The following is a 27,822-nucleotide window of genomic DNA, read 5'->3' as shown; positions in this document are numbered from 1 at the left end:
TCGGGAGTGGGTAGGGGCATTCTGGAAAAGATAAAAAGTAAGAGGGAGCGTAGAGGTTCTCTTATTTTATTTTCCTGGCGCACTTAGTGCGTCGCAACCCCGAGAATGTGAAGCACCGCCGTCTTCCGCGGCCCATCGGTGTTGCCAGCGGCGGCTAGGTGTGCCCGGGAGATCCATGGAGGGGAGGTGGTTTCTCGGGGCCGAAATCCCCGCTCTGCGGAGTCTTTATAAGGAAGCTGGCGCAAAGTAGGATTGAGCGTGAAACAGGAGGCGGCATATTGTACTGCGCTAGGTTTACTGTAGAGTGAACAGTATAAGGAGGCATTTCAAAGGAGACTGTGAGAAGGTGAATGTTTTGAGGAGACGTTTTTCATGGCGTGAGCAGATACACCGGCGCAATGGTACCTGTAAAATGGAGCATGGTTCAATAGAACTAGAATAGGACAGTAGAACTAGAGTAGGACGATAGAACAGAATGGACTATTTCCTTTGGAAAGGACCTGGGATGATCATCTTATCCAACTGTCTGACCACTCCAGGACTGACCAAAAGTTAAAACATGTTTTTAAGGGCATCGTCCAAGTGTATCTTAAACATTGAGAGGCTTGAGGTATTGACCACCTCTCTAGGAAGCCTGTTCCAGTGCTTGGCTGCCCTCTCAGTAAAAGAATGCCTCCTAATGTCCGGTCTAAATCTCCCCTGGTACAGCTTTGAACCATTCCCACATGTCCTATCACTGGATCCCAGGGAGATGAGCTCAGCACCTTTCTCCACATCTCTTCCTCAGGAAGGTGTAGTGAGCAATGAAGTCATTCCTCAGCCTTCTTTTGTCAAAACTTGACAAGCCCAAAGTCCTTATCTGCTCCTCACAGGACATTTCTTCTGGCCTTTTCAGCAGCTATGTTACCCTCTTCTGGGCACATTAAAGGACCTTCACATCCTTAAATTATAGGGCCTAATACTGCACACCATGTGCTGCACACATTGAATATGGTGGGATAATCACCTCTTTAGATGGGCTGGTTGTTCTGCATTTGATGCACCCTAGGATGGGGTTTTCCCTCTTGGCTGCAGGGACACACGGTTGCTTCCTACCGAGCTGCTGCCAACCAGCATACAAAATTCCTTTCTTAGGGCTGCTCTCCAACCACTCGTCTCCAAGTTTATACTTGTTCTCAACATCACTGCATCCTAGGTACAGATTCTGGTATTTAGACTTGTTAAATTTCATTGCATTAATCATAGCCTCATCTAGATAGGTCTTTCTGCAAGGCTTCTTGTTATTTGGGAGAGTGAAAAGCACAGGGTTTGGTATTGTCAGCAAACTTGCTGATGGTGCATTCAACTCCTGCATCCAGATGGTTGATAGATGTATTGAACAGGACCAACTGTAGAATTGAACCCTGAGGAACACTGTTGATGCCTGATCAGCAGTCAGATGCAGCCCCGTTCACTGCAATCCTTTGTACTCTGCCCTTCAGCCAGTTCTTCATGAAGTGTGCTGTGAACTTGGTCATACCACAGTTGGACAACTTGTTCAAAAGAAGCCTTTGAGGGACAATATCAAAAGCCTTACTAAAATCCAGAAAAACTGCATCCACTACCTTCCCTTCATCCACTAGGCGTTATCGTAAAAAGATATGAAGTTAGGTTAGCGGGACTTCCCCTTTGTGAATCGAAGTTGTTGGGTCATTAAGTCGTTGTTTTGTAAAGCACAACTGAATTAACTTCTTGGTAAATACGAGCACTTCATGGTTGGAAACATTGGTCTGAAAGTAGCCAAAAAGGTCCTGAACAGAAACCTGACTGACATTTCAGGCAGAAGAGGCTGGTCAGATTGTCTGAACTGGAAAGAATACGTAGGTCTCCTAGAAAAGTGTAACTGAAAATTATGTCCGTATGATGAATTTTCAGTAAAGGGAATGGTGGTGGATATTTTTTTCTTCTGGTTTAAGTTTTCATTGTAAGATGTGAGATGTACTTTTCTTTGAATGGTGTTAGGTTGCTTGTAGCATATTAATTGCGCATACCCGATGGATTTCTTGGTTTGACACTGTAATTCAGATGATGTTTTTCACATTTTTAACTTTGTGATTTGACTATGTCGTCCCATTATCTCTTTAAGGAAAGTTATTTGCCTAGGGTTTTTACGGAACAAATGCCCGTCTTTTACAAAATTTCATGGCTGTTTTAAAGCCATAATTGAGAAAAAAGCAAGTTGTTACTTTAACTGCTGCTGTTACTCACTTGGTGGATGGTGGTGAGATTTACCTGTTTCTGTGCAGAACAAAGGAGTATCAGTTTCTCTTTTGCCTCCTCAGAAAGCTTTAAGTATTATTGACAAGCAGTTCTGGGGTGTATGATTGAAAAGGATCACCAGAAGGGTTGTTTCGTTACATGCTCTTATTTCTACAATATAAAAATGAAAATACATAGTGGTCAGTTATAGATCACATCTGAGTATAATGTGAAATTCTTAGAAGTAGAAAAAGTTGTAGGATAGTACATTTCAAACCTCTTTGCTAATGTATTAAAATAATGATGTAGAAGCCTTTGAGCAAAACAGAGTTTTTTTAAAAAAAAGGAAAAAGAAAAAAAATGGTTTAGAGGAGATAAGTCATGTATTCATATATAATCTTTCATCTAGTACGAGACCATAAAATTACTCAATGGAATTTGAAGAGCACTGGATCTAAGCTCAAATGAGAAAGTAACTGTATATAATTGACTTATGTAATTGAGTGCCCTGGAACATAAGTGGAACAAAAACTTAATGGGATTCAAAAATATTAATTATTTCACAGTATGTAAAAGAGACACAGTAACAAAACTGAATAATTTCTCCAACTTTGGGAAGTAAATTAATCCCTAGCTGTTTAGAAGGAAAAGAACAACCAAAACAAACAAACAAACAAACAAGCTTTAATCTGGATTCACAAGGAATGTTATTTATATGGAAACAAAGCAATCTCAACTTTGACAAAGTCTAGCATAGCTGAAGAAATACGTATTTCTCTGGTGCAGTCCCATTACAGTACAACTTACTCTTTTGTGTGTCGTCCTGTGTGTGATACTCGTAGAAAACCTTTGCACAGTAGCTCACTTGGGGTTTTTCTCTTACAGAAAACAGAAGTAATTGAAGAAGCTTTTCCTGGGTGAGTGTAATGTTAGTTTATTTGTGCAAGACTTTCTGTATAAATGTTTTTTCTACTTGTGCTCTTTGATTAGGCACTTCTAATAACTAATGTTCTCATTTGCATTAGTATGTTTATGGACACTCCTGAAGATGAGAGAACCAAACTGATCAGCTGCCTGGGTGCTTTTAGACAGTTCTGGAGCAGTCTTTCCCAGGTTAACATTCAATTTTTTTGCTTATGTGTGCTTTATATACTTATTCAATATAGTAATAGCTTGTCTAGGAGACAGACACTTAAGCTATAAGGTCTGTGTCCAGTCATTCAGAATCTGATTTCGGATATGGTGCAGTAAGGAATATGAGAAGACTTTACAAGAAAAAGAGATGAATTTTGACATCTATAAGATTATATAGTTGTTCAGCAGAGATTGGTGTGCAATGCAAATAAAGATAAGCAAATGGAAGTGTAACAGTAAAGAAACAGAAAAAGGTAGTCTCTTATAGGATTTCTGGCAGAAGTGAAGAAGTAGAAAAAAAAAGAAAACACATGTTTATGTTCTAAAAGTTAGACACCTCTAGGCACTCTTCTGTAATTGGGGACCCAGTCACCTTTTTTTTTTTTACTGAATTTGATTGTAACTGTGAAAAGGAAAGAATAATATAGAACAGTTCTGTTTTATTCTGTTCAGTGCTAACTTGTATGTGACAAAGAGAAGTTGACTATAGAAATCAGTGTTTCAGCTGGGAGGTGTTTCCAGCACTGGGCAACTGAACAACTCTGTTGTACAACTTGACTTCTTCAAAATAAGATTAAAAGACTTGTAGGAAAACCTATTTGTTGGACAACTTCTACCATTTATTACCTCATTCTTGCATTAGTTTAATTTCTTGATGGTAGGATACTGTATGAATTTTACATTTTGTTTCACTACCTGTAGATACATTCTTTCTCCCCTCTGCTGCTTTTTCAGGAATCCCATGAACAATGTGTCCAGTGGATCGTAAGATTCATTCATAGTCAACATAGTCCTAAAAGAATTTCCTTTCTTTATGACTGTTTAGCAATGGCAGTAGAAACTGGACTTTTACCACCCAGGTAAGCTATGTCAGAATGAATTGATAAACAGGATACATGGAAGTTGAATTTGGAAGGTATTTTATGATGACATTGTAAATTTGTTACTGGAGAAGACGTGCTTATCATCTGTCATTCATTCTTCATTGTCTCCTTCTTCTAGGATGGTCTGTGAATCTCTGATAAACTCCGACATGCTTGAATGGGAAAGGACGCAGTTGTGGGCATTAACATTTAAATTGGTCCGGAAGATTATTGGAGGTGTAGACTACAAGGTATCTTTCATCCATTCCTTTTTTCTTGCTAAGACATATTATTTTCTGGCTTCGTTTTAATGATTTTCTGTCAGAGACATACAGTGTTTCGAAGTCCGCTTTGATTATGAAAGAAAAAGAGTAATTCAGTGAGACCACTTCTAATACTTTTTCGTAGTTGAGCTTTACCATAATAGATAATTCTGCATGGGCAGTGTAACACTCCCTACTCTTTTCTTTGTTGCACAATCTTTCATCCCTCTTTCAGTTACAAACTAAATAACCCTAATGCAGTTGCAGAAGTGGTACATATGGGAAAGTAAAACTATCCAGCATTAAGGCTGAAGTTCTGTCATCTGCTCTGACGCCTGTTGCTGCATAGGAAAAAGGTCCCGAAAGCTGAGTCTTTGGTGGGGCACAACTCTGCCAAACAACAGAAGGAGTAGGAAGCCATGCACCTCTTCAGAGAATCACCTCACCAGCTTGGTTTGAGCATGTTTGACCATAAAAAGTGGTACTGCTGTCAGCCTGCGCAGGCTGTTGTAGGTTGGATATCTCTGGATGCATATCAAAATTTCACGTTACTTTCTCCTCTGGTCTGTCCTAAGATTAAGAAGTCCTTTAAGGAGTTTAGTGTTATAAGTGTTCACATTCACAGTCACGGCCTGTCTCACACTTAGCAACAAACAACTGATTGGTGTGACAAAATCTTGTCTGATGATATTAATTGTGCAACCTTTCTGCCAAGATAAAGAGTGCCTAGGAATGTTAATTCTGTGTGCTTTGTTTTAGGGTGTGCGTGATCTGTTGAAAGTGATCCTGGAGAAAATTTTAACGATTCCAAACACTGTGAGCTCAGCTGTTGTACAGCAGCTTTTAGCAGCACGAGAGGTAACTGTCTGAATGTTATGTTATCACTGTAGAGGAAGATAGACCTCATTCTTTGGTTGTTGGTGAATTTCTAGTAGCTGGGGTGGCTCTCTCTGAGAGTTGATAAGACTCAACAGCAAAGACTTACTCTTTGGCGTAGAATTCTTTTCTATAATTGTATTTTATACAGTAAAGAGCTTTTAGGGCATATTGTAGATAAGCACCAAAATCCTTAACAGGAGAGCCAGGCACAATGTTTAGTTTACCTAAGATACGATGTATGAGATGTAATGTTTCTTTATTTTTTTACTTAGTAAATAGTAATTGTTTTCAATACTTCGCAGGCTGACATAGAGACATAGTTTTACTTAGGCTTAAACTGTCTAACTCACACTTGTACAGTTAAAACCAGATTTTAAAATAATGTAATACTGTCAGAATACAACTTCAGAAAAAATATCTTCATTCTTGTATCTGTTTTCATGGTCTGCCTCAGACTTGTAGACAGACTTATTTGCTTACCTTATCTGAAGTCTTTTACACTGCTGTATTTTTTTATTTATAGGTGGTAGCCTACATTTTGGAAAGAAATGCGTGTTTGTTACCAGCCTACTTTGCAGTAACAGAAATCAGAAAACTATATCCTGAAGGAAAACTTCCCCATTGGGTAATGCTATGATATCAGATCCTGTAATCTGGAGGTTTTTTCCACACGTAAAAAAAAAAATTCATTTTGTTTTAACACAGTTTTAAAATGAAGATTTAAAATCTTCTATTCAAAAGTAGCTCTGTGCTTAGGCATGTAAATTAAGATACAGGTTTGATGTGATTACAGCAGCTCACTGTGTTCTTGCATAAAATTGATGATGTAGTTTTGATCTGTGGCTGGATGCTGGAAACTCTTGAAGCACTGGGTGGATTTTGTCAAATATGTTTGGAAATCAGGTCATACTTACTTACCAGTTTATGCTTTCTCTATGCTGCAAGATTAAAAAAGTCACTTAAATTACCTGGCCATTGTTTTCTGTTTGTTTAATTATACAGTGAAAATGGTCATTGGTTCAAAAAAAATTGTTGATCCGCTTTCTGATTTTATGTCTTTTAAAATAACTAGGTGTCAGGAAAAGGATAAAATCTCAGCACCCTTGAATTAATGGCAAAACTGTTAGTTTTCTTTTGAACCAAGATTTAATCCAGAGTGTACTAATCTAGGTCCTTTGTCTTTGTGGACTTGCTGAAATGTGTAGGAAGCTAGTTATTTTTGTAGATTCCTGTATATTTTATTAAAATGTATGCACTGTTTTAAATCTTATCTATTCCTTATCAGTATCTGAAACTTAACACCTTAATTTATTTTCTCCTCTTCTCACCCAGTTATTAGGTAATTTAGTATCGGATTTTGTGGATACCTTCAGACCTACAGCAAGGATAAATTCCATTTGTGGTAAGAGAATGACTTAAATTATTTTGCACTTTTTTGTTTCATATAACCTTTTGAATTGTGTATTCATCTAAGCAAAATGATTCGAAGCTTATATGTGATGTGGTACCTTTGCTCTTGTCAGCTTGTTCTCAGGCATACATCTCTTCGGTTTTTGTTTTCAAGGGGAAAATTCGTATTGATGAGATCAAAATAATTGTTTGCCACAAGCTGGTAGTGGAAGTGTATCACTTGTCACATGGCCATATAGTTTCTAACTACAGTAGCTAATAAGAAAACTGTAGTTTTTTTGCTGATATACCAGGTGCGCTAAAGACTCGGCTCAGATGCCTCCGTTTAAGTAACTGAAATAAATCCCAGGTGTCTAACCTATGCTAAATTTACCCTAACAACTCTAAAGTTACACTACAAAAAAATCTTCATGTCTGGTCTACTGAATCACTTTGGCCTACACTGACTGAATTGACTAGATCTCTGTTGACTGTGATTGGAATACAGTTGTTTATATTTGACTAGCTTACTGGACACAGTTATCTTATATGGCAAAAGACTAGTCAAAAGGCTAAATGATATATTAAAGTTAGGAATACCACTTTGTTTGTGGGAGATGTCAGTGTACCAAAAACTAAATCCCTAGGTCAAGCAGTGGCAATGGAATAGTCTTCTAATAACCTTTTAGTTTTATATTTGCACATACTTTTGTTTTCAGGGTACCCAGTCTGAATAAATGGGAATTTTACTCCTTTGGTATTTTATTAGTTGGAAATTATTTAGAAAGATAAAATCAGCCTGAAGCAATCATAGAATCATAGAATGTTAGGGGTTGGAAGGGACCTCAAAAGAAAAACATGTCAGCAGTGGAAATTTAAGGAGAGCATAAAAGTGAGGTCAGTTTTTGCATCAGAATGATTAAATATTAGGCCAGTTTCTCTGGTTTAGAATTTTATGTTTCATTGCATGTAGGTCGCTGTAGTCTGCTTCCTGTGGTAAATAACTCGGGTGCCATGTGTAACTCTTGGAAGCTGGATCCTACAACCCTTCGCTTTCCTTTGAAAGGTCTCTTACCATACGATAAGGTATGCCTTAATAAGCTTTTAAAATGTGTTATATTGATAAATTACAAAGCTTTTATATAATTGGGGGGAAAAATAATTTCAACTGTGACTATCCAGTTGTTGTAGCTAGGCTAACAGTGAAGACTTAGATGTTTTCACTGTGTTACAGGCTTTAGGGATTTCAAGCTATATGCGAAGGACCTTTAAAATAGTGTATGGTATAACTGCTGCCCAGGATGCTGAACAACGTGAAATGTTTAAGGGTTTGGGTGGTGATTGTGGGTGGTGAGAGAGCAAGAGAGAACAGAGAATTGATTGGAAGCAGTGGAGAGATGAAAAAATGGGAAAGTAATTTCTTCTTTCTGTGCTCTTTGTTCTTCCATAACAAAGATAAATTTACAATGTAATTTAGTTTATTTAAAACTCTTGATTGTGGAATAGTGTTGTGCTGGAAGAAAACTGGAAGAAAACTGTAAGGGGTCAGGACAAAAATGCATCCAATTCCCTATATCCTAGGCATCTAAAGGAAGGATATAAAGATAGTATATATGATGACATACATAGTATTCACACCTTACAGCCGTTATCATTTTTGATGTTTCCTGAGACAGATTCGATTTCTGTATATTTAGTAAACCTTCCTCTTCCAAATACTTGTTCAGTCTCAGTTGAGCCCATGTCAGCTTTTGACTCCCTTTGAGAGGGAGTTCCCCATTTCATCTTCATATTGCAGGAGGAATTGTCTCCTTGTGTTTGTTTTGAACCTGGCTTCAGATAATGTTTTTCTTGGAAGTGATTCAGCTATTGGAAGCTGCAGCGAGCAGTTGTTCTGTCTCCTTTCTTTACGCTACTCATGGTTTTTATGCATCTTGGCCATGTGCTCTTGTTGCCTTACCTGGCTTCTCTTGAGTTCTTGGCAGTCTTCAGTATTTCAAGGCTGTTTTAAAAGCATGCCGTTTTTTATTGGGTGAAGAATATTCTTCTACTTGGTCCCCATAAAATCAGTCACTTCGGAAGGGCTGTGATTATTTCCTTGTTTCTTTTGGGTATCAGAGAGCAAAAAGATTTGCCAGATAATACATATCTGCATAAATTAAACATCCATTCTTAGATTGTTTAGCTCAGTTAAACGTAAACGCAGTATTACGCATAATCTTGAGGCAATATGTGTTTTGCCTGATTGCTTTTTTTCTTTATTCTTTCTTTTTTTCAAGGATCTGTTTGAGCCACAGACTGCTTTGTTGAGATATGTGCTGGAACAACCATATTCAAGAGATATGGTCTGCAATATGCTAGGTCTGAATAAGCAGGTACTGTACTGTGCTGTAACATGTGAATTAATTCTGCATAGAATCTGCACTATTCTTTTTCTCTTTTCTTTGCTATAGCTAACTAAGCAAAACAGTTTAGGTCCAGAGAGTGAATTTTATTTTATTTTTTTTTTTTTTTATGAGATCATATTAGGTTAATTGGACACTGTTGTTCCTATCATTTGTATATTGCTTTACGAATGTTAAATTGAAAAGTAGAGATTTAAAATATGATTTTTTTTTTGCATTGCTTTTTTTTCCTATAAGGCCAGCCTCAAGTACACCTTTGACAGACAGTAGGAGACTGATAGCTTAAACAATAAAACTGGTTATTGTTCCTTAGTTTTTAAGGCACTGTCATACTCTGTTATATTGGCATGTTATAGTACTAGAATAGTGAAAAGCTGGGTTTTGGTTTGTTACTTTTTTTTTTCTTTTGATGCCTTAGAATGGGAGGGCTTAGTCTGACTTGGGGATCCTTGAGGCTGGCCTCATAGTCACTGTTTTGTCTTTTCTTTTTTTCTTCCTTTATTTTTGTTCTGTCCTGTCTTGTCCTGCCCATCCTCCAATGCTCTAGACCTTGAACATTGCTCAGGTATGTTCACAACCTTACTGTTGTATTGTGACTAACGATACGCTGGCCGCTTTGTAGCCACTGATTCCAGTTAGAGAATACATGTACAGTCAGGGCTTGAAATTGGCAGGACCATTTCTCAGGAGCAAATTCTCACTACAAATCTCTAGAGAGCATGAAGCTGACAGTCAGTGGTCCTTTGGCCCTGAAATTTTTGTTGGAGTGGACTGCTCCCGTTTCTTTCGCCAGTCATAAGAACTTTTTGCTTTGTCTGCTGGAATTTTCAGATGAGGAGAGATTCATGATTCAAAATTTCTTTCCGTATGCAGATGGGAAAACATCCACTGCACTTGACTGTAAAATTATAAAGCTGTAAATACATCATTGTTTTAATTAAAAAAAAGAAGGCAAAAACCCCCTGTACTTGTGGAGTTTTCTTATTGTTAGGAAGCCTCTGTAACAAACTTCCCAACAGCCAAAATTAATGTTTCTCAAACCAGTGAAAGAAAGATAGTGCAGAATACCATGTGAGAAGTAGTTCCTTAAAAAATTGACTGTCTTTTTAAATAAACGAATAAATGCCATAGCAAATCAAGTGGGTGGACTTCTGCCTGAAAATTGAAATTATGGGTGTTATATTTAAAGTTGATCCCTTGTTACAATAATCAATTCCACAGCTACTTTAAAAAACACCGTTTAAGATTTATAAAATAGCGTTACTGTTTGCAATACTATAGTGAAGGTTGTGTCAGTGTTTCCATTTAAGAGACTTTTTTCAGATTTGTAACTTGACTATGAAATTTACGTGATCCTGAAACCTTGTGTATATTTCCCATTGTAAGTGAAATACACCAGTGCTCTTTCTGGATTGGGACAACGTTTTCGAATGCTCAGATTCCTACATCTTGGCAAAACAGTCCTCTATTGTATATGACAATCTCTTTGTATTTGAGACATAAAGCAGCTGCAGTGCTAAACCTTGGAAACAAGCTGCTAGGTTTACTGTTGAAATTAGTAGTAATTGTATTCTTTGTCTATTTCTATGTCTACATGCAGTTAATAAATTCAACTTATTCCTCTATGCATCTTGTAGGTGGTATATAATACAAGATCTAGACAAAAAAGTTGAACCCATTTTATTCTTTTAACTATAGATGGTCTGTGCCTTCAGGTCAAAAAACATCAATGTTAAAAATGCTGGATTTTAAATCCTACTTTACTGTTCTCTAAAAGTAATCAAAGAAAATTTAAATCTAGTAATAAAATATATTGAACTATACTTCTTAAATTTTGTTTGTTAGTGTAGGAGTTCCTACACAAAGTTTCAACCTGGCGTGAATTTTTATGGCCAAGGAACAAACGTGAGGAACGTAGCTTATAAAGGAAATGCTGACAGAACATGAACTATAGCTCTTGTTACTTCAACTACACCAGCATAAAGATGTTTGAACTATTGAAAATTTGTGAGTTAAAAATAAAAATATAGAATAGGGTGGTGTAGTGATATAGAAGAGGAAGTAATGTCATTTAAACATTAATATACTCTGTTTAAAACTGTGGAAAACATTAGAATTTTACTCAATTTTAGTTACTAATTAACTTCATGTTAGAATTTGGTTTGTTAATGCAGCCACTTGACAAAAAATAGCAGCATGCTTTTCAGAAGTTGTGTACGGATACTTCCAGTAAAATTGCTGATAATTTTGTATTTTATTATTAGAATTGAAATATCCTGCAGAAATGAATTGCCAGTATAATAGAGGACACTTAGACATGCAAATAGTGCCAGGTTTGTTTCAAAATAAGTACAGAAACACCTCGAAACAATGATCATTATTTATTTATGATCATTGATTATTCATGTGAAGCTGCTTGTATGCCCTGTCAACTATTTACACAGATCCAGTTGCAGGATTGGAGCCTTCATTTGAATCTTTTGGCATCACAAACTAGGTATGGTTCAGCCAAATTTGTCCTAGTTCTCAAATATTCTTGAAGATTAAGAATTTTTATGATTCAGTCTTAACTAAGCACATCTGTGTCAGAAAACTGGTCACTCAAGCCATCTCTGGGTTGTGTAGAAAAAAAAAAAGTACAAATCCAGCTGTCCTGTTAACTGTGCAGAGAGAAAAATTAAGGTAAAATTTCATATGTTTGTAGATGCGTATGTTTCTTTCAGGGTTCTAAGTTTTGCTGTGGGATTTTTTTGTGGGATAAAGTTTTCTAATACCTTTATAACATATATGGCTTTAAATCCACGTGTAACAATACGAGCTTCAAAATGTTCATTTCGTTGGAGTTTGGGGATTTTTGGTTTTTGCTGCTATGCAATTTTGTGTGGGACAGTACCTTCTCTTGTATACCTGTTTGAACTGGTCTGTAGGAAGTAGAGATTTAAATTGTGTTTTATCATGTAGTCATAGCTTACAGTTGGACTTGATCTTAAGGGTCTTTTCCAACCTAAATGTTTCAATGATTCTATGTCACTTATATTTTGCTTTTAGCTGGGGTGATACTCCCAATGCTTAATTACATTTTAAATAATTTGTTGAGGCATGTGACAACGTACAAGTGTCTTAATGCACGGATGCCAAATTAAGATTCAGTTTAAGGGTCCTACAGTTGGTTCTTAAAACCGAGCTTTCATAGTGTCTTAAGGACATGAAGTCACTTTACCTTCCCTGTATGTACAAAATTGTATCAAGAGTAAAAGTCATTTTTTCCCTGCCTGATTGCAGCCAGAATTGTATTGCAGCCCTCTAAACAATGCAAAACTATGTTAAACTTGAATTTCTCTGGGTTCAGGAATATTTTAAAGAGGAGGAAATTTGCAGGTGTCTTGTTTCTGCAATGTTATACAAACTTTTAATTAGCAACTGTTCTATTAATAATTTGCTCTTTTATGTTTGACTGCTCACCTTTTAAGCCAGCAGTGGTGATCTGCAGCTTTGAGTAGGAAATAACCTGTGCCGTACTCTGTTCAGGTGAATGTGTAGGTGTATTCTCTCCTGCCTACAAGCCAGGATAGTTTGCTTGGGGAAAACAACGTTTATTCATGTCTGTCCATGCATTGGGTAAGCAGAATCAGTAAGTGAGAGGAATGATGTAATGCAGTATGCAAAAAATGACTTTCCCATTTATTTTTAAAAGTGTAGATTGATGCTGGGAGCTTACTATCCAGTATTACAAAATTAAGGGGTGTGATACACTTTTTACATATTTCTGATTTTAAGGGTGTGCGTAAGAATGACTGAGTGCAACTTCCTTGTTGAAACTTAGTTCATTTTTTAATGAGGTAGCATAGTTTTGGATAATGGAAGTGAGAGGTAAGCTATAGTTCTGTCTTGTATTAACTACTTCAGGCATTTAAGTTCTGTATTTTGAATTAGACCTTTGGAGACACCATTCACTGTTGCAGGGATCTTGGGTCTGAGGTTTGATCTTCTGAATCCATTTCTTAAGTATAGATATTGATGAAATATTTTTGAGCTGAATGTTGTTAGCTTAAAAACTGTAATAGCTTGCACTGAGCCTTGCAGAATTGTTAAAATATTTTTCTTTTAAGAAACACTTTCAGTGTTACACACCTGCCACCCCTCCTGAAAAAACACCCAACTAACTTGGAAAAAAAACCAACCAAACCCAACTGAAGTTTTGGCCCACTTAAAAAAGTACCACTAGTCCATCAGAGGGCTGGTTCCAAGAAATTTTAGACTCAAGTTGTGATAGTAGCAGTTGTTCTTCCCCACTGTATTTCTTTATGGTTTAGAATGTTTTCAATGAGAGTATGTGTTTGTGAGACATTTAAATATTATTTTTAGGGCAGAATGGATAATAGGTATTTATATAACCAAACTACAAGCATTTGCATAATGTTCTCTTTAGGATAAAAGCACGGTGATTTTGAATGCTGTATTTTTCTATATATAATCCAAAACAGTGTTTGGGGTTTTTTTTGGATTTGTTTTGTTTAAGCCATCGCAAAACATGAATTCCTACTTTTTTTGAGAGGAATCGGCTCTCACCTGTATTTTTATTTCTCAATATATAGTGAGATGTTCTTTCCGTTATGAGCAATTGATAAAACAAGGCCCCAATCCTGCAAATTCTTATGCAGCACAGTATTTTATTTCTGAGTGCTTCAAAACCGTAGATAGAAAATTTGTGCCAGAAAATTAAATTAATGGAGATAGAACGTGAAATACTGCTCTGTTGCTTATTGAATATTATTCTTAAAGAAAAAAAGCATGATTTTTCAGTATAAACGAGTGAATTTATTTCTTTAATTTCCTGACTACTAGACTTTTTCCAAACTTGGAATTATTCAGAATAGTGAAAATTCCTACTGGAAATTCTGGCTTTCTTTTTAACAGTAATATTTTCCTGTTGTATTCTGTGAATAACTTTATTCTAAATTCGTACAGCCTAACATGATTAGGCTTTTGGACATTAACCCAGTGCTTAGCGAACTATTAAATTTCAAGCCCTGTACGTAGTAGTTTTGCATGCTGGATTATAAACTAGTCTGTAGTGTTGTCTGTTGCACCCTGCTCTGCTTCATAATTAGTTGCTTTGGGAGGGGGAAAAAAAAAGAACCACAGAAATCCCGACGTGTTCTCGACTGGTGGTGTTAATTCTGCTCTCTGTAAACCCGTTCTGTGGTTGATCCGTGCTAACGGCGTTGCGGCCCGGAAGAGCAGGTGAAACTGTAATCGATGCTTTCTGTTTTAGTTAGAGGTTTGTGTTAAGCATGCTTCCACAAAGCACAGCTGGAATTGTAGCTTCCTGCAGTTTTGAGCTGGCGAAGAGCATGCAACAGGGGATGCTGTTCGCTGTATTTTGTCGACTTTTCCCATTCTTGCCTTTTATTTTTAATTGAAGAGAATCTTTTTTTTTCGTGGCAAAAGACTACCATCGATGAAGGTAGAGCAAGCATCTCCTTTCAGCATCTCTCTTTCCTTTTATTATTTCTTTCTTTCTTAATTAAAAGGGTTTTTTTAGGCTGCCTGGCTAGTAAGTCAAAGAACTCATTTAAGGCATCCCCCAAATGTTTTATGAGTATTTGGCCGATCTTTTTAAACTTTTTTACGTACACCGTTTCACCTCTAGAAAGGGATACTACTGCATTTTCATGATTAGAGTTTGAGCAACTCTGTTCCTTTTCTTTTGTATCATTAAAGTAATAATGTTTTCTTTAAGGCTGCATTATGTTACAGGCACCAGGCATATAAATAAGTAAATAAATAAATAAACGTGATTATTCCTGAATAAAGGTTGTAATGAAACAAACAGAGGTTAGGTTATTTCCAAAGTGCTAGCACTCTCTGAAATAAGTTAAATTCCACACAGCTTTATGTCCTTAGTAATAATATTCTCTATGAGTGAAACTAAAAAAATGCAGGATGATAAAAGATTGCACAAAAGAACTTCTGATATGTGACATTATACTAGATAGCATTACATTGAAGATTTATAATCGTATAATTTGAGTTACAAATCACTGATAATAGGCCTGCTTTCCTTACATCTGTACTAGCTTGTGTCTGAGTATATAATGCATTCCTTCTTTGATCATTATTAAAAGTCATGAGGGAAGGTGTGTATTTCACATGATTTCTGTGTTTGCGTAGCTCTGTGGAGATTGTGACAGCCTAAATCTAACATCTAAAAAGGACATCACTGATGCACAATTGCTGTTCTATGCACCTAATTATGGGGATATTAACCAGATGTTAATTCAGTTGCTAGTTGTAGGTGAGCCCAAAATGTGAGTGAAAAAGAGAGTAGTCATTAAACATCTATATCATGGATTCAGGTGATTCCTCTGGGTTTGTATAATTGATATATCTTTTTCTTTTGATGATCCCCACTTTCGAAATGGACTTAAAGGGGAGAAGAAGGAAGGAAAAAACCCCAAAACCAAACCCTCAAAACAAACAAAGGAACCTCCACCATTGTATTAAAAGAATGGACTTGTTTTCTGAGAATGCGTGATCAGAGAAATAACATTCTGCATGAATTTTTTTTGAAAACATGAGCAAAAATCCCAGGTGTTATTTGTGCGTTGATCTGCGTTTGGACCTCAGCAGAGAGTTATGTAATGTCATAAAATGTAAAAAACATTGTGACCTGTAACATAGTGCAGCTTTAATACACTGGCTTATCCTTAACTAAGTTCAGTCTTCATTTCATGCTTCCCAGCCTTCCGTCAAAAATACTGTACTGTAACTGCAACTGTACAATTTCTGAAGTTAATGGCAAGGCTTTTGGAATACTGTATCTGATCTCTGCCTTACAGCACAAGCAGCGCTGCCCTGTGCTGGAGGACCAGCTGGTGGATCTTGTGGTGTATGCCATGGAACGGTCTGAGACTGAAGAGAAGTTTGATGATGGTGGAACCAGTCAGCTTCTGTGGCAGCATCTCTCCAGCCAGCTCATTTTCTTTGTGCTCTTTCAGTTTGCAAGTTTTCCTCATATGGTTCTGTCGCTCCATCAAAAGGTAAATTGTTTGTATCCCTCCTGTGTGGTAAGAGACATTTTAAAAACAAAACAAGTTTCTTAAAAAGACAGAAAGGTCGCTCACTCTTGCAAGAAGTACTTTATGTGTAAGAATTAAACTTTTGACCGTTGTGCCCTGTTGAAGTAAGTGAAATTCTCAATTTACATTGCTTTGAGCTAGGTCTGTTTCTAGTGTATTCAGTTACAGCATGTTGCATTATGTTTGGATTCAAAATGTGCTAGTAACTAGAATAAGGAGATAAACTGGCATAATCCAGTTTACAACCAGGCTTTAGACAGCACACCCTGTTCAGTTTGTGAGCTAGAGAAACATACTGTATCAACGGGTGCAAGAATTTACTGTTTGTCTAATCAAAGAAATGTAATCAGAGAACATTTGTCCAGTGACAGTGATACTGGCAATCACAGTCCAAAGTTGTTATTACTTCCTAATAGTGATTCCTTTGAAACTGATACACTTTCTAGACTTTCCCATTTTATCTGGTGCTCAGCGCCTCTCTGACTTCTAAGGGGGGTGGTCTCAGTGCTCTGCAAGAAAGGAGGGAAGAGGTTACAGCAAGTCAGCATCGTCCCAGTGTTGATGGTAGGAAAAGGGTATTCTTTCTCCTCACTATAGCATCAGTTTGTGGTTATTTAGATACAGTTTGTCATGTGCTACACATTGCTCCATCTTCATTTGTCCACAGTTACATGTTACATCAAAATTTACTATGTATATTATGTTTTACTTGTGATGGATTCTAGTTACCTGCTCTGTTTGGCAGTCCTGAAATTATTTTTAGCAGGGTTGTGTTCCTTTAATTACTGTTAATGAACCATTGAAACAATAGGCAGTATACAACACAATTGCACAAGTCTAATCTAAAACTTAAGCACAATAAGAGTAGAGGGTAAGAGCAGAGTTATTAGACAATTGCTGTTACAAAGAAGTTAAATAACAAAAAAATAAGTCCAGATGAGTCCAGGTGAAGCAAACCCGAGTTGTTCCGGTTCAAAGACTTTGCTTATAGGTAGAATTAATACAAAACCTATGGCCTGCTACTAGCAATAGCAATACTGTACTTGGCTACAGGGCTACAAAGTGACAGTTTAATTAAGTCCAATATTTAATTGCTGCTAATTTCTCAAAACAGAGGTCCTCAAGAGCTAAATACATCTTCTGTCTTCCTCTTAATTGGGGCAGCCCTCCCAGAGTCTGTTTCTGTGTTACAACTAATGAACCTGTTTGCCATCTTTCTGAAAACAGGGTGTTTGTTTCTGCCTAAGTTGTGCTATAAAATTCCCAATAATCTTTGCTGCAACTGTTTTAGTCTGCTGTTCTACGTTCATGGGAATCTGTGCAGTGCTTTGTCTTCTGCATGCAGTATTTGTCTGTTATTGAGTGTTTTTGACAGTTGGCAGGCCGTGGTCTCATTAAAGGAAGAGACCATTTGATGTGGGTGCTACTCCAGTTCATCTCTGGCAGCATCCAGAAGAACGCACTGGCTGACTTCCTCCCAGTTATGAAGCTTTTTGACCTCCTGTATCCTGAGAAGGAAGTAAGTCTTCTCTCTGAAATTAAAAGGATTTAGTTTTAATTCAGCCTGAAACTTTAATATGTCATTCTTGAATCATTGTTAAAGCTGTGCACTGCGTTAGTTCGGGAGATGTGTTTTATAATTACAGGAAAATTATCAGGATTACCTAAATACATTTTTCCAATAACCATGATTTTGTAGCGTTTTTAGGAGTGAAAAAGATTTCTGTTAACTCCTCTCTTCCTTGACTTTGGCTTGAGGTTTTTGAGGTTTTTGAGTTTAATAGCATCTCAGTGCTTGTTAAAGCACTGAGATGCTATTATGGAATAATGTGGAATTTTATTACTATGTGTAGGCTGTAACAGAATAATACACTGAGACATACTTTCAGGTGCAAAGAACTGAACGAGACATTTTAAATTTGTTTTGTATTAATTGCTACTTCAAAATTCATTGTGTGGTAGCCAATCAAATCCTTGTCATGCTTTGTACATTCTTCTACATTAAAGGCTCCTGAGGAAGAGGGAGTTAGGGGAAGTTCTTAAACATCCATCGTGACAGTGTAGTCAGCATGAAGTCTTGATTCTATGCTTGTATCATAGTATCTTCTATTCTGTGTCAGTAGATGACACAAATGTGTGGTGTACCAAATCGATATGTAGCAGTTTTTTCCCGCTCTTAAATTAGTTTTGACACACAGAAATTTTTCAGCACAGTTTGTTTCGTGAGCTCACAATTGCTTTTGTCAGCACAAAATATGGGAAGAGTGACAGGACTATTTACTTTAACCGTAGCGATGGGCCCCGAGTTACACTTGTTTAAGTGGCTGTGGGACTAGGACATTGCTGAGGGTTCAATTTCACAGGCAGTTGAAATGTTTACCTACTGCTGTTGTTCTTAAAGAGGATTTATCTTGATATTCCCCATGATTACGCACTGCTCCTGTCTCATTTGTGCAAGTGGTGCTTATGCAGGAGTAACTGTACCAGAGAGAAAGAAATGGGGATGCTGGCAAAAAGGGAGAGCCAGAGTGCCTTGTCTGATGGCAGCAATCTACATACCTGAGTTTGCAGCCAAAACCTTTTGAATTTTGGGATGTATCTATTCCTTTTCATAGGAAGGGTATTAATATTTTAGTGTAATGGGGCTGCTAGGCATGTTAGATTTTTCTGAAAATGTTGGTAAACCACTGAGTACCTACTATGGAAGCACATAGACATTATCAGTTATGGTAAGTGTGAGGCTGGGAGTAAAAGTATATGCTTTGTAACTATATATTTCTTGAATTTCTATACTGTAAGCATGAACTTCAGTTTGCTGATGCCTTAGATTATTTGTTTATTTTACAGGGTTTTGAGAATAATTACTGAGGTCCAGGTCTCTTCCAGAGCTCTTGATTTAGAATGGCAGACACAGATGAGGGTAGAATCTGTTAAAAATGTTGCTTACGGTGTTGCAAGTCAGAAGAAGAAAAGCTTGACCGTGTGAATGCTGGCTGAGTTGGTTTTATGTCCATGCAATGTGTCACATTCATGTGTTCTTTCTTTAGTGTATTCCTGTACCTGATATTAACAAACCCCAGTCAACTCATGCTTTTGCAATGACCTGTATTTGGATTCACCTGAATCGGAAGGCCCATAGTGACAACTCCAAGTTACAGATTCCCATTCCTCATTCTCTTAAACTTCACCATGAGTGAGTTTTGGGGTTTTTATTATGTTATGATTTGTCTCTAGACATAATGGAGTCTCCAAGTCTATATTCAGAATGTATTGTGTGATGGGCTACTGTATAAGAGTTACCAAAGGAACGGAGGACCAAGCAAGAACTTAAAGTCAGAATATGCTATAATCACAATACAGCTTAACAGAAACAATACATTACGTCTAAGATTTATAAATCTTATTTTGCTGATGGAGAATCTGAAAGCAAATTGACTATTTTGTTTTATTATCCTGTGATTTGGAAAGTGTGGATAATCAGTACATTGGGTTACGTTTTGTTCAGACAGGTGATTTTCAAAGTGTATTTTTTTCCTAAGTTGTTTCTCTGATACAGGAAAATCACAACACAGTGAAACTGTGGCTTAAGATGTAGTCTTTTTGATGTGGTGCGATTAATACTTTTTTTTTTTTCTTCTATTTCATGATGGATTTTTGACTGGGTTTTTTGTGGCTGTAACCCTGGAATGCATGTATGTTCTTCTAATTAATGTTTAATCTCTTTGGCACACAGGTTTTTGCAACAGAGTTTAAGAAATAAAAGCTTACAGATGAATGACTACAAGATTGCCTTGCTGTGCAATGCTTATTCAACAAATTCAGAGTGTTTCACTTTGCCAATGGGTGTACTAGTAGAGACTATTTATGGAAATGGCAACATGAGGATCTCTCTTCCGGGGACTAATTGCATGGCATCGGGGTCTATTACCCCGCTGCCAATGAACCTCTTGGACTCACTCACAGTTCATGCCAAAATGAGGTACAGTATGCAGATAACTTTTTTTTGTTCTTTTTTGTTTGTTTGTTGTAACCTCTAAATCTGTATATAACTAATTACCATCAGGAAAACTTTCCTGTGTCTCGAGATGTCCCGTATAGACCTATTTATTTACTTGATAAATTTCTTAACTTTCAAGTCCTTGTTTCTGATTGAAAAATACTTTCTCTCTTTCCTCAGTTTGATTCATAGCATAGCTACAAGGGTAATTAAGCTGGCTCATGCAAAATCTAGTGTGGCCTTGGCTCCTGCTCTTGTGGAAACCTATAGTCGCCTGTTGGTTTATATGGAAATAGAGTCCTTGGGCATCAAAGGCTTTATCAGTAAGAAAGAAAATCTTTTTTTCCTTTCCTTTTGTTAAGTAGCATTTTCTTTTAACAGCAATTAGACCATACTAAAAATGAAAATCTAATAATGCAGCACGTTGAATAAGTGTATAAATTATTTTAATGTAACAGAAAATGTAATAATTATCCTAGTCCTGCAGTAAATTTCAGAGGAATATGCTGCTGTCCCTTTATAAGTCACTTGTATGGTCAAGACCTTCATAGTTACACTGCATTGTGCAAAAATATGCGTAATGGAAAATTGTAAGCAAAGTTACTTAACTGGATGCAAATGACATTTAATTGTACTCATTAAAATAATTTGCGTGTCTGCTGTAGATGTTCATTCAAAAGATTATTGAGCTCTACACATTTATAGCATCTTCAGATAGCACTTGCACACACTCTTTGGAGGAAGTACCTTTTTAAAATCAAATGTCTGACTTGGAGCTAAATATAACAGTCTATCCCCAGTGTATTCTGTATTTGCATTTTAAAGTGTAATCACTTGGAAAACTTAGTTTACAAACTCTTTTTCATAAGGTCAGCTCCTGCCAACAGTGTTCAAATCTCACGCATGGGGAATTTTGCACACCCTGCTAGAAATGTTCAGCTATCGGATGCATCACATCCAGCCCCATTACAGAGTCCAGCTGCTCAGCCACCTTCACTCCTTGGCTGCTGTGCCACAGACTAATCAGAACCAGCTTCATCTGTGGTGAGTGATGGTTACCATGATTAGCCATAATCTTGTGTATTGGAAGCTCTGTGAGAACCATGTTTTAAAAGGGATAGAAGTACTTCTCAGTCTTAGTTCTGTGTTGTTTTGTGGTGTGTCAGCAGGTCACATTTCAGAAACACCATTAGGTATTTGTAGTAGTACTCCGCAGTGTTGCATAAGGCAACTTCTTGCACAGACATGGCAACAGTGTCGTGGGTCAAAACACAGAAACGAGAACCAGAATTGTTGCGTCGGGAGGTGTTGGGGTAGCTGATGAGCTGCTTGCACTGGGCAGCACCTCACAGGGATTGACTTATCTGTCAGTGGGATTGCACTTGCTTAGTACTGTAGAGGATGTTTAATTCCGTTACGAGAGTTTAGTTGGTTCCACTTAATTCTTCAGCAAAGCTAATTTTCAGTCACATCAGAGAAATAATCAAATTCATTCTGCAGTGGTAAAGGAGTTGGTGCAAAGCAAAGGAAGAAGTGTCACTTCCATTGTATGGGGTGTGTATTCTATCAGTGTAAAGCATGCATAAAACAGTAGCTAATTTCAATACAAATTGGTGGATGAAAAAATGAACATGAGCTAGCAGTGTGCACTCACAGCCCAGAAAGCCTTTTGCATCTGAGGCTGCATCAAAAGAAGCGGGTCAAGGGAGATGATTCTGCCCCTCTGCTCTGCTCTCATGAGACCCCAGCTGGAGTACTGTGTTCAGCTCTGGGGCCCCCAGCACAAAAAGGACATGAGCAGGTTCAGAGGAGGGCCACAAAGACGATCAGAGGGCTGGACCACCTTCCCTGAGAGGACAGGCTGAGAGAGTTGGGGCTGTTCAGCCTGGAAGAAGAGAAGGCTCTGGGGAGACCTTAGAGTCACATTCCAGTACCTAAAGGGGGCCTACAGGAAAGATGAGGAGGATCCATTTATCAGGGAGTGTAGTGGCAGCACAGGGGCTAACAGCTTCAAAGTGAAAGGGTAGCTTTAGGTTAGATATAAGGAAGCAATTCTTTTCCGTGAGGGTGGTGAGACACTGGAACAGATTGCCCAGAGAAGCTGTGGAAGCCCCGTGCCTGGAAGTGTTCAAGGCCAGGCTGGATGGGACTCTGGGCAACCCAATCTAAGTGGGAGATGTCCCTGCCCACGGCAGGGGAGTTGAAACTAGATGATCTTTAAAGTCCTTTCCAACCCAAACCATTCTATGATTTCATATGAAAGACAGAGAAGCTGATTGAAGATGCCTTAGAATCTATCTGGAAATAATTCTAGGGAAAACTTTGAGTTTAACTTGCTGTTAAAAATGTTGAAGAGTGGGAGATTTAGGTTGTATGTAGAATCTGGGGTTTGTTATAGAAAAGTTGAGGAAAAGAGTGTCTGTTTACATTTATTGTAGAATACTCTCTGTGGGGGACTGTGAGTAAAACAGAGCAACCCATTATTATCCGTTCATGTTAAGGAAGTCTAATTACACAGTAATTTCTTATTTCAAATTGCTCAGCTGATTATCCTTTACCAAGAATAAAGACAAGTGCATACAAGATAATCCTTAAATTCAGGTCTTGCTCTTTTTATTAACCTAAACCATCTTTTGTTGCCTTAGTCAGTGAAATATAAATATTAATCCATCACTTTTGATAAGTACTGCATGCAACTAAATTGGAGTAAGCTAACCTATGTCTTTGGCATTTTGAAGACATAAAGTTATAAAAGTTCTTTAAATTACTTCAAACTACCTGGTGTGAAAACCACTTCCATCTAGAGCATGGGAGAAAAGTGCTCTTAATCAAAGGCAGGACTTCCTTGTTTCTTTAAAAAGGACAATTCAGTGCTGTCTGCTTCAAGGTGACTGCTTTGAAGCTTTACATTCATTATTCATGCCTTTTTATTACATTTTTGCATACATTTATCTGTATCCTTGGTTAGACAATGATACTCAAAAGATAGCAAAAGGAGGAGACTCTAAATTGAGCAACTTGAAACTTTCTTTCAGGGGCTCTGCCCCTGGAATTTTCACTAAATCAACTTTTGAGAGTTTTATTTCAAAATGAAGTGCTTAAATAGTCAATAATAATTTTTTATTAAGCAGTGGAAAAAACAAACTTTTCCAAAAGATAAAGGACATCACTGGAAAAACAAATGTTTTTGTATTATTTAAAGTAGAAAATGGTGGAAAAATACGCATTTTTGGAACTAGAGAGGCAATAGTGAAAGCATTCTTTGCTAACTGGACTGTTTCCCTCTTTTCAGTGTTGAGAGTACTGCTCTAAGGCTGATCACGGCTTTGGGCAGCTCAGAAGTCCAGCCACAGTTTACACGATTCCTCAGTGATCCCAAAACAGTTCTTTCAGCAGAATCAGAAGAACTCAACAGGGCTTTGATCTTAACTCTAGCAAGGGCAACACATGTGACAGGTAATAGCAGTACTGTGAGGTAACATATAAGTGAAAGCTATAGTCAAGGCATTTCTCTAAAATACTGTTTAATAGAATATTCTGGAAATGATCCAGTCGTAAGACATATCCCATACACTTATGGTTTTGAAAAATGTATGATTTTTATTCCCACTAGTTGTTTGTAGGCAAAAAGCTATTATTAAAGCAGTAGCAAAATCAGACATTGTTTATAAGTTTATACAGAATTCCAGTGTGACTCTACAGCTATCTGTTAAGAAGTGTGTGTTTTGAGTTTGCTTTCTTGGGGAAGGGAGAGAAGGTTTTATTGTGTGTTTCAGTGTTTCAACAATGTACAATGACACGCGTCAGGTTTTATTAGTGTCAAGGGGGGTGTTTATTGTGGTTCTAGGCTGGAGGCTCGCTGGAGAGTTAGAACAACTGATTTCACAAAAACTGGTGGAGGTGATTTGAAAGGGAAGGGGCTTGTGTAAGGTTTTTTATTTTTTAGCCTTTACTTTAGTGTTAAATCAACACCGGAAGAATGAGGCTTGTGTTTTATTTCTACAGCTCAGTTGGGAAAGGTACTACTGAGCAGACTTTGTAAAGCAATATAAAATGGAATCTGGCAGTTTCACCATCATTATCTTCCTCAGAATTTTTTAAGTCTAATCAGTTAATCAGCAAAAAGCTTGTCGTACTGTCATTAGAGGAAATTAAATACAAAATTTTAAAATCATGATTGCTTTATTTCTAACTCAAAACCTAAAAGTAATTTTGTTAACAGCACTAAAAGGTAATATCCAGCTTGTTCTGTAGAGTAAATAAGATTCAAAGGAAGGGGATGGGAGAAGTTGGCCAAAAAGGAAACCCTGTTGAACTAGCAAAGGCTTGATGCATGTGACTACAAAAGGAATACCAGTAAGACATTTTTTTTATGTGCAATTCTAATATTATCAATCTATTTTCTAGACTTTTTCACAGGCTCTGATTCAATTCAGGGAACATGGTGCAAGGATATATTGCAGACTATCATGAGCTTTACTCCGCATAACTGGGCATCGCATACACTAAGCTGTTTTCCAGCTCCTCTGCAGGTAATAGATTCAAACTGATAATTGGAAATGCAGAGAATTTTCTCTCTTAACAAGATCCTTTACCTGTTGCCAGTTGGTGAGATTTTCCCCTGTACACACCACATTAATCTCAAGTCCCTAAAGAATGCAGCATGATTGTACGCATTGCTATTTCTTCAGAAATGCATTAGCTTCTCCTGGAATATTCTGTGACCAAGTTTGGCCAACTCATACTTCTGGTGGAAGGTAAATCAGATCTAAGAATTAAAAAAAGTTAAAAAATTGGAGGAAATCTTTTTTCTTGTAGCAATTTGTCATGTAGCTTTGTTAGTGACAAAACAGGCACTGCGGTGTCATGATGAAACAACAACCCTTGTACTGTATAAAGAAGCAGGACCTCGTGTGGTGCTAAATCAGGCAAAAGTTTGCCTGTTCAAATGTTTTTTTTTCTAGGCTCTCAGTCACAGCAAAGCCTACTTTATTTCAGGTATTCTTCAAGCAGAATAACGTACCTCAGGAGAGCCGTTTCAACTTGAAGAAGAATGTGGAAGAAGAATACCGCAAGTGGAAGTCTATGACCAATGAGAATGATATAATCACACACTTTTCTGGGCAAGGTTCAGCCCCACTTTTCCTCTGTCTCCTGTGGAAGATGTTGTTGGACACTGATCACATCAATCAAATCGGCTACAGGTGAGCTTAGAAGATGTGCTGTGTCAAAGTTATTACAGCAGCGGTCTCAGTTCAGAGGACAGGCCTTACGCGTTTACAGCTGGGTTTGTATTTTGTTTTATTTATTCAAAACGTGGAAAAAAAAGAAGTGGAGACAGGTATTAGCAGGCATATCGTAATGATTGTGCAATGTCTAAGGCAGGTTACACCACACGGTGTTTGGAGTCCAGTGTGTGTTCTTCCTGGTAAGAGACAAGGATATGAAGTATTTAAATTAAGCAGCTTACTTGCAATGGCAGTGTTTCAGGCAATCTGAAATAGTAAACAGAAAATACAAAGCATTTACTTAGCCTTTATACATGACTTTTTTTAAAAAAACCCAAACAACTAAATGTTAGATTAAGATGAAAGTTATTACAGACATAGTAGTCCTACATTTTTTTTCACTTGTTCTCTATAGCAACAGTATCAGCTCCAGCAGGGAAGAATCTTTTCAGTCCTTGTTAGGTGTGTTAAAGCAATTAATACTTACGATAGCAGGTGTTACTCTTGTGTGCAGTGAGGAAATTCCAGTGTTCCGATGCTCTGTTTATATAAAACACATGCTGCAGGAAAATGAAAGTCAGGGTGCCGGAAATTTTTCTAAGAGGTGTATAACCAAAACTGCATAACTAAAGCACGGATTCTGGGCAGAATACTATACTAAAGAATTGATGAACTTAAACTTGAAGCATTTTACTGATTGGTATCCAGGCTTTGCAATTCAATTTTTAGAACAATGGATTTTTTGCTTTGGTTTGGGTTTTTTTTAGTTCATTTAATAAAGGGAGAAGTTTTGTCTTTCTTTTCTTTTTTTAAGACAATGCTGTTGAAACCCACTAACTCTTATAAAATAGACTATTTAAAAATGTGTTAACAGCAGTAACCATTACTTGTTGCTTTTTTTCATCCATGTGAAGTTCTTGTAACAGAAAGTTTTTTCTTTTCTTTTTGTTGGTGGCTTTTTGTTTGTTTGTCTATTTGTTTTCCTTTTTCCCTGCTAGAGTGTTAGAAAGAATTGGGGCCAGAGCTCTGGTGGCGCATGTCAGGACATTTGCGGATTTCTTGGTGTATGAATTCTCTACCTCTGCAGGAGGCCAGCAGCTCAATAAATGTATTGAGATTCTCAATGATATGGTGTGGAAATACAACATTGTAACACTGGATAGGTTGATACTGTGTTTGGTGAGTATTGCTTTAGAAGATAAGATGCCACTTCTTCACACAGAGTCTGCTTTCTGAGTCACTTTTGTAGGAGCAATCTTTTTAAAAATCTGTCCATTTTAAATAGTGACTATTTGCTAAGCCAATAATCAAGTAAAATAATAGATTACTTCTGTAAGCCACATAAAACTGGAGGCCTTACAGTTCTCTGAATCTTCAGGTGAAGCCTTTCTTGGTTATTTAATGGCAACTATTGAATTGGTATAATTAAATGTAGAGTTACACAGTTGTTTCTGCAGCCCGAAAAGGTAGAAAGGGTATGTTGTGCTGTAATTCAGAAGCAAGTGGAAAACCTTGTACCCATTAGAGTATGCTATCTTTGCTTAGAAATCAGCCTTTTTTCATTAGAAAAGGAGAGAAATGGCATTTTCTGTATTGCCAGATTATCCTACAAAATAAAGCAGAACTAGAGAGAATTAAATTTTCCTTCAGTAATTATAGTTTGCTTATATTTGTTATGCTCTGCTTTTATTTTAAGGCTAATTGGTTGAATTTTAGTTTGATTTTCAACCGGAAGTCCAAAAATGTCAGAGTGGCCAGAAGTTGGAAGCAATCTTAATTTCATTATCATTAATTGCTTAGTTTCAGGAGAGAGATGACAGCAGAAAGAGAGCTAGAACTCTTGGAGAGTGTGCTGCCACTAGGGAGTTTGTAAGATGTAGAGAATAAAAAAACCCGTGACGGATATGTTGCTCAGGAGATGTTAGAACCTGCTGCTGTTCTGTGTCTTCAGTTGAAAAATACAGTCAAGAGACCATATGTTCAGTGTGAATTTGTGTGCAAATATACCTAATATGCAACCAGATTTGCCTGCCATTGTGTAGGGGTCGTAACTGTAATTTCATGTCTTCTCATCCTCTTTGTTTAAGGCTATGCGTAGTCATGAAGGAAATGAAGCTCAAGTCTGTTACTTCATAATTCAGTTGCTCTTACTGAAGCCCAACGATTTCAGAAACAGAGTGAGTGATTTTGTGAAGGAGAATTCTCCAGAACACTGGCTGCAGAATGACTGGCATACTAAGCATATGAGTTATCACAAGGTATCAAAGTTAATGAATTTCTTCTGTTGTAATAGTTTCTTTGGAGTTGAGATCTGCCAAAGAGTCTTTTGTCTTGCAAATGACAG

At 37.3% G+C, this 27,822-nt stretch overlaps 1 protein-coding gene across 2 annotated transcripts in view; it reads left to right on the top strand.

Annotated features, from left to right (window-relative positions):
• The first annotated feature begins 3,129 nt into the window (after positions 1-3,129).
• Positions 3,130-27,822, top strand: part of MED23 (mediator complex subunit 23) — a 34,381-nt gene continuing 9,688 nt past the window's right edge. The window contains exons 1-21 of one of the 2 annotated variants that reach the window (XM_009867000.1): positions 3,130-3,155; positions 3,264-3,351; positions 4,108-4,232; positions 4,375-4,486; positions 5,258-5,356; positions 5,901-6,002; positions 6,710-6,779; positions 7,740-7,852; positions 9,046-9,141; positions 9,719-9,736; positions 16,014-16,214; positions 17,629-17,772; positions 19,301-19,446; positions 19,987-20,232; positions 20,431-20,573; positions 21,120-21,294; positions 23,543-23,706; positions 24,658-24,782; positions 25,249-25,454; positions 26,477-26,657; positions 27,566-27,736. In XM_009867000.1, the coding sequence (XP_009865302.1) occupies positions 3,265-3,351; positions 4,108-4,232; positions 4,375-4,486; positions 5,258-5,356; positions 5,901-6,002; positions 6,710-6,779; positions 7,740-7,852; positions 9,046-9,141; positions 9,719-9,736; positions 16,014-16,214; positions 17,629-17,772; positions 19,301-19,446; positions 19,987-20,232; positions 20,431-20,573; positions 21,120-21,294; positions 23,543-23,706; positions 24,658-24,782; positions 25,249-25,454; positions 26,477-26,657; positions 27,566-27,736 (2,724 nt within the window). In that variant the 5' untranslated portion in view covers positions 3,130-3,155; position 3,264. The remainder of the gene's footprint in view (positions 3,156-3,263; positions 3,352-4,107; positions 4,233-4,374; positions 4,487-5,257; positions 5,357-5,900; positions 6,003-6,709; positions 6,780-7,739; positions 7,853-9,045; positions 9,142-9,718; positions 9,737-16,013; positions 16,215-17,628; positions 17,773-19,300; positions 19,447-19,986; positions 20,233-20,430; positions 20,574-21,119; positions 21,295-23,542; positions 23,707-24,657; positions 24,783-25,248; positions 25,455-26,476; positions 26,658-27,565; positions 27,737-27,822) is intronic. The other variant, XM_009867001.1, reaches the window with a different exon arrangement.

Source organism: Apaloderma vittatum, unplaced genomic scaffold (assembly GCF_000703405.1).
Source record: "Apaloderma vittatum isolate BGI_N311 unplaced genomic scaffold, ASM70340v1 scaffold3363, whole genome shotgun sequence".
Taxonomy (NCBI): domain Eukaryota; kingdom Metazoa; phylum Chordata; class Aves; order Trogoniformes; family Trogonidae; genus Apaloderma; species Apaloderma vittatum.
The sequence above is the reverse complement of the archived record's forward strand: the minus strand, read 5'-3'. Positions and strand labels throughout refer to the sequence as shown.